Source organism: Protobothrops mucrosquamatus, unplaced genomic scaffold, assembly GCF_001527695.2.
Source record: "Protobothrops mucrosquamatus isolate PMUCROS unplaced genomic scaffold, P.Mucros_1.0 scaffold_35, whole genome shotgun sequence".
Taxonomy (NCBI): domain Eukaryota; kingdom Metazoa; phylum Chordata; class Lepidosauria; order Squamata; family Viperidae; genus Protobothrops; species Protobothrops mucrosquamatus.
Genome location: NW_015386111.1, coordinates 279030 through 286109, shown reverse-complemented (window position 1 = coordinate 286109; position 7080 = coordinate 279030). Strand labels below are relative to the sequence as shown.

The following is a 7080-nucleotide window of genomic DNA, read 5'->3' as shown; positions in this document are numbered from 1 at the left end:
TCTAGTGTCAGCCGTGGATCCAGGAGGACACCCAAGTTGCGTGCCTTCTCCGAGGGGGCCAGAGTTTCGCCCCCTATAGTCAGCGATGGAGTCAGCTGACTATGCCGAGGCGCCGGCAACCACAGCCACTCGGTCTTGGAAGGGTTGAGCCTGAGTCTGTTCCTCCCCATCCAGACCCGTACGGCCTCCAGGCAACGGGAGGCTATACCTTTAAGAGAAAAAAAAATGAAGCGAAGTGCCATTTTAGCAGTTTGGTTTTGGGTCAGCGGAATCCTTCAGTGGAAGGATTCTTATATGATTTTGTAACTTTGAAGTTCTGGGATTTGTGCAATGTGGGCTTTGTGTTCTTAAGGAGTGTTTGGCAATTTATATTGTGGCTGATGGCTGATGTCCCATGTTGGATTTCTAATTCTATTGTTCTGCTATTGTCAGCTGTAAGTTTTGCTGAAAGGGATTTTGAAGTATTTTTGTCCTGAATGGATTTTGCCTGTAGCATTCCTTTATTTATGAATGAAGACATTTGGGGAGGTTTGCCTTAACTTTCCTTTCTAGCCAGTAGCTAATTCTTAAAGGGGAATGCGCCTTTTTAAGCTAGTTTCCTCAGCTTCTTGTCTTATCTGTCTCTGGAGGCTTTTCCTTGTTTGATAAATATATGGAAGAGGGAAAATATGGGGGGGGGTGTGTTTCAAATTCTTCCTTCAGAAGGAAGGAGATGGGAATGAGAAAGAGGGAGGGAAACAGGAAGGGAGAGAGCAGGGAGGGAGATTGTAATGAAAGGGAGGGAGGGTCTGAAGGAAGTCCCGCCTTAGCACTTGGCCACCAGCAGCTCTGCCATTGACTTGGCTTGTCAAAAGGTTGCAAAAGGTGATTACATGACCCTGGGACATTGTGACCATTATAAATATGAATCAGTTGCCAAGCATCCAAATATAAATCACATGACCCTGGGCATGCTGCAGCGGCCATAAGTGTGAAAAACGGCCATTGTAACTTTGAACAGTCACTAAGCGAATTGTTGTAAGTCGAGGACTACCTGTAGTTTAACACTTTTTTCCCTTTTTTTGCTCATAAAGTTTTTGACACTTTGCTAGGTGGTACTTAATATTGCCCTATCCTAAGAGTGGTACAATCGATGAAAAGATTGAAAAGCCCTGTTCTAGCAAGCATGTTTAAGATTTGAAACATCCTCCATGCCTGTTACATGGTGCCAGGGATGGGCACACAAACTTTAAAAAGTTAAGACAGATTCTATATTCAGGTACCTATGCCTGAATATAGACAATGAATCTTAAGTCTGAAGCAATGCATCATTCTAAATGCTAAAGATGATAAAGTGCCACTTTTTAAAGAAATACATCGGTCAATAATGGTTATATTTAGATCATGCTGAGAAATATCTTGAGTACATACCTGTGCAGAAAGGCCGATAGTTGTCCCCACCAAACTGTGCCATAACTCCAATACCATANAGTCACACAAGTAATTGAATGTATGGACAGCTTCCTCTTTGTCTTCATGAAGAGGAAGCCATGATAACCAGTGAGGCAGAACTTCTTCAACATTTATACAGTCAGGTTTGAACTTCATGATTTTCCCTACTGCTGAAATGCAGTTTTCTGTTGCGTTGATATTTTCTTTGGTTTTGGCTTCTGCTGATTGAATTATTTGCACCAATAATGGAAGCGCCTCTGATAAGGTAAAATTTGAAAAAATATCTTGAGTAATAATATAGCATTTTAAAGCACTCTGATTATTTGGGCTTGCAAGAGAATACTGGAGAATAAAATGCACTTTTCCAGCCAGAATACGGCTTCCAATCATGGTACTGCACAACATAATTAAAAGATAGTCACATACATTCTTCTCAATAATCTTTTAAAAAAAGTGAAAAAGGAACAGTCAGGGGTGCCGTCATTAAATGAAGATAATATTAAGTGAGGACCTCATGACTGCAACTTTGACCTCCTGCTTGTTTCCCCATAGACTTTGCTTGGGGAAATCAGCAGGGGATTTTGAAAATCGTGATTATATGACCATGGCTCACTGCGATAGGCAGAACTCAAGAACCTGTCATAAGTTCCCCTCGTTCGACATCCCTGTAAGTTTGAACAGTTGTTGAACAAGTGGTTGTAACCTATACACAAATTTCACTTTTTCCATTTAGCAGTGCTCATCACTGACTGAATTACATTCTAGCACAGAGCTTTTCAACTGGTAGTATGCCTACCACCGGTGGTACATTGGCACCTGGCACTTGGTACACGGCCATGCCCAGCCCAGCCCAGTTTAGCAGGGGAGGGAATAAGCCAAAGCAGCGCAGCGCAGGACTTGCTGTGAAGGAATCCTCAGGAGCTGCAGGGCGGCTGGGGTGAGGCAAAGGCTCCGGGATTGGCACTTCCGGCTCATCCCGAAGAGAAAGGTGGAGGAGGGTGGCAAAGACAGGAGAGGCTATAAAAGGAGGCAGTTTGGGCAGAGAGGGAGATAGAAAAAAAGACACAGCCTTGGGAAGAGGAGTCAGCTGGAGCTGCATGGAAGGGAAAAGAAGGAGGGAGGAAGAGAGGAGATCTAACAGGCCGCGATCTACAACTTCTGTGGCAGCCATCCGTGCTGGGCGTGCACACAGGTGGCAGCAACAAACAGGCAAGAAAGGCAGCTGGGGAAGGGTCGCCCTCCACAAGGAATGAAGAAAGGCAGCATTGGCTGGAGGCAAGGTACGGAAGGAGGAAGGAGATAGCAATGAGAAAGATGGAGGTAGAGAGCAGGAGGGAGGGAGGGAATCGGAAAGGAGGAAGGAAATGTTGGAAGAAAAAGCCGGGTGGCTTGCTTTCTTATTTATTTTATTTATTTATTTATTTGTTTAGATTTATATACCGCCCTTCTCCCGAAGGACTCAGGGCGGTGCACAGCATATTAAAAACAAGTAACAATAAAATACCAAAAAAAATAATAAATACCAAAATAAAAACCCCTCTAAGACCAAATTAAAAGCCAAATATTAGTAGCTGTGTCGTAATTAAAATTATATTAAAATCATCNTGAATATAGACAATGAATCTTAAGTCTGAAGCAATGCATCATTCTAAATGCTAAAGATGATAAAGTGCCACTTTTTAAAGAAATACATCGGTCAATAATGGTTATATTTAGATCATGCTGAGAAATATCTTGAGTACATACCTGTGCAGAAAGGCCGATAGTTGTCCCCACCAAACTGTGCCATAACTCCAATACCATATGCAGCTGCTTGCCTAACTTCTGGACTGTTATCGCACACAGATTGTAGCATAGGTCTCAAGAAGTATTCTGCATATTTGAATGAGGATGGACTGCAATGTTCTATGACATCATCAAAAATGCACAAACCCCACTGCCTGTCAGGCCATGGCCTATGTGGACACTATGAAGAAAAATGTCCAAGCAAAGAAATAAATATCCAGCATTTTTGTTTATTCAAAGTGTAACTCTTACCATCCTACCTCACCCTATATGAACAGTAGGCTGCCTGCTATTTGAAATTCCTTTCATAGCTTTGAATATTCTTGTGATAAGTCAGAGCATAGCCATTTGTGATAAGTCAGAGCATAGCCAGAGCACAGCTTTATTGCTTATTCTGAATGCAGCGCACACACAAACTTTTCCTGAGTGGTTTTGCGAACATATGACAATTTATTGCTAAGATCTCAAAAACCACATTGCAATAAACATGTTAAAAACATGTTTACAAACAAAACAAAACAAAACTTGACTTCTTTGCCTTTTTCAATATAGGTTTCTAAATCCTTATGGATGAACATATTCTTCTGAAGTCAATATGGGAAATCATTCCAGACCAAAGGAAATGCTAGGGATGGATAAAACCTACTGATCCGGTAAAGAACAGTTCACAATATTTCCATGTTGATCTAAGTTTGGGTGTGGATCAGTTGTTTCCCCCAAGTTAGTCCTGAACCAGAAATTCATAGGGTTCTGGGAATATGCTGTCTAAAACAGCATGAAATGCTTCCATTTCAAAAGAGTACATACATTCTGCTGTACTTTTTCTTTCAGATTAAGTACTGTTATGTAAAGTACAGAAAAATAGTGAAAAGTATTGGACAAAACAAATTAATGGCACAAAATAAGAAAAAGAAATCTAAATCTAGTTCATCAGTTGCACTCACAAATCCTTTCCACCCATTTTTGTTTGTACAAACCATTTCTTACTTTCACCATGTTTTCTGCATGAAGCTCCATTTGTGCGAGCGGTGAGTGTGCACCACTCACACAGAACCATCTCCTTCCCTCCCACCACCACTGATCCGCCAAGCCGGAAATGTTGGGGACTACTGTCTTAATATATTCGACAACTAACCTTCAACTACAATTACAATTTGTGCAAAACACTCCATAATTCAAGCATTCATTTTCTCATAAACGTTTTCTACTCAAACCTCCAGTAAAAACTCTTTGTCACTTTTATACCTTTCTCAATGACCTGACAAAACGGTTTGCATATCCCCTGATGGCATAAAGACATACTGGAATTTTGAAATTTTAATCATTCTTATGTTTCATACTTTCAATCAGAATTCTGAGAAACATTTTAAGTAATACCTCAGTAGTTTTCTTCATTTTTTATTATTTCGCTTGTAGAAGAAAAAAATGACAGTACTCTCCTAACAATGAAGAATGGATACAGTTTTCATACACATATTAAAACAAGTCACACAGCCATGCCATAAATAATTTCTGACCCAACAAAAGCTGTACCTGTATCATTTTTCAACATTCTCCAGCATTTATTATTTTCTTTTTATCGTTCTTTCTTGGAAAGAACGATAGCAATCAATCTTATTGGCATGGTAGATATTGCACATGTCTAAGTTTTGCATTGATGGCATCAGTACCAGATAAAAATAAATGAGCAAACCAACATAAACAAACAAACAAATATCATCCCAGTGCACTTTCTCTCTCTCTCTCTCTCTTTTCTTATTGGTCTTAAAGTGATACGTCACTGCTCAATTCAGGCTACTTACAATTAAGTTGACAATTTGTGGCAACAGCTGTTCAAACCATGGTAGCACGTTTGCTTTGTAGCTACTGAATATTGAGTGCAAAATATCTGAAACTTTAGTCAAAATGTAGACATCACTGTCATGCTGATAGAGAAAAAAAGTAGAATCTGATCAGTACTAAATAATTGTGTCCTAGAGTTGTATAACTCTTAAACTTCACAAACGTTGTGTTTAAAACAATTTCTGTGTCTCTTAAGAGGAAGAACTGACAAATGGGCTAGTTTTCACTGAGTAAGCACTTTGGTGAGCTCAAAATACAAAATTTATAGCACTGCTGTCAGCAAGGATTTAGTGACTTATGGAAAATCTCAAAAATATATTAGCTTGACAAAAAATAGAGGATTAAATTGTACTCCAGTTTCCAGTTGTGATTATGTTAATTGGTCCATGGGATAAAAAGACAAGCATGGTTCTGAAGTACTCATTTCTATTGATTATCCCAACATTTGGGAATGAGATTCCTCATTGCCTGCACTATATTTATCGTTCTAATATAAATTTATTTCATGACTTGCTTGGAAAGAAAGATTTTTACAGCAAGTAAAGTGCTACTAGGATTATCTAGTTTTATTGGGTGTTAAGGCAGTATGATGGCAATAATGAAGAATGCACTAATTTTTTTCTGCCAACATTTTTTTATTGATTTGCCCAAGTAGGCCTTGTAGGCTATATATTTTATGTTCTGCTGCTTCTGCATGCAAATGATTTTTTAGATATAAATAAAATTGTGTGCAAGTCAAAGCAAGGGTGAATAATCTGACATTCCAGATACTGTTAGTGACCTCTGTCACTATACTGGACCTAATGACATGAGAAGAAAAGTTTTAATTATTGTGAGAGAACCTGGACAATCTTTTCCTTTTTTTGCTGATGTATGCACTGATTTTGACCACATGAAGAAATTCTCGTAGAGATGCAATACATGAGCAAAGCTTTCCAAAGATGTATTTCCTTTTCAAATTCTCAAGTTTGCAACATGAAATTATACATTTCAACAATTATATCTTCAACAAGGAACAAATAATAAGAACCTTACTTCATCTTGCAAGGACTCCTCAACTTGTTCATCATAGTCTTCGTCTTGTCTTTTCACTAATTCAAAAATAAATTGAAAATGTATCAGCATGGCCTATTTTCATAAACATTCCAGCTTGCTTGTAAGAAAGGTATACAAAAGGAACACAGGTGAATTATCTAGTATTATCATCCTACCTAACATGGATAAATTATGACCAAGCTATCATGGTAGGCTCAGATTTGTAGGACCTCAACTTTTGAAACTACAATAGTGGCCAAAATTGTGGAAACCTTTTGGGAAAAGTGTACAGTAGAAATGCCACCTTTGGTTTAGTTTCCACCAATTTTTCTTCTAATTTCTTTATAACTGTAGCCTTGTTCATTTAATAATACTATTTTACATCGCTTTCTGGGCAACCAGTCAACTCTTTGCACCATTATTTTAATTTTATTACATTTTACAAGCTCACTAAATGAAAGAACACAAAAAAACCCAACCAACTTGATAGTGATCACATAACACACTGACAAATGTCCTCCTCTCAGCTTCAATACATGACATCAATAACTGAATCCTACTGTGATCTGATTGGCTCATTGCCAAAACAAGATGACACCTGACTGGCTCTCTAAACACTCATGCTCATTGGATACAATCAGATGAAGGAAAGCTACCTGATATCAGCCTAAGCAAGTTGTGCTTCCTTTTTCTGGTTATTTGGCTATAACTTTTCATAGAATACAGTACAGATAATTGAACAAACTTTGTTGCATTACATTCTTGATTAAATTATCTTTCCATTGATATATAATTTTATGATACTACTCCCCAAAAAGTGGTGTTATTAGCCATCAAACCTCAAAAATACACTTTTCCCAAAAGGTTTCCACAATTTTGGCCACTACTGTAATTTGGTTCAAAATATAGACATGGAAGATAATACATACATATAAAATCAGGAAATAAAAATATCCAAAGTTATTTTGAGTACGAAAATTGAAATGA

General features: G+C 38.3%; 1 protein-coding gene across 2 annotated transcripts in view; it reads right to left on the bottom strand.

The window, feature by feature from the left end:
- The window catches only part of IPO5 (importin 5), a 37207-nt gene that overhangs the window by 5479 nt on the left and 24648 nt on the right, over positions 1–7080 (bottom strand). The window contains exons 21-24 of one of the 2 annotated variants that reach the window (XM_015810102.1): positions 6094–6149; positions 5019–5141; positions 3178–3397; positions 1490–1688 (exon numbers count right to left, since the gene is read on the bottom strand). In XM_015810102.1, the coding sequence (XP_015665588.1) occupies positions 1490–1688; positions 3178–3397; positions 5019–5141; positions 6094–6149 (598 nt within the window). The remainder of the gene's footprint in view (positions 1–1489; positions 1689–3177; positions 3398–5018; positions 5142–6093; positions 6150–7080) is intronic. The other variant, XM_015810094.1, reaches the window with a different exon arrangement.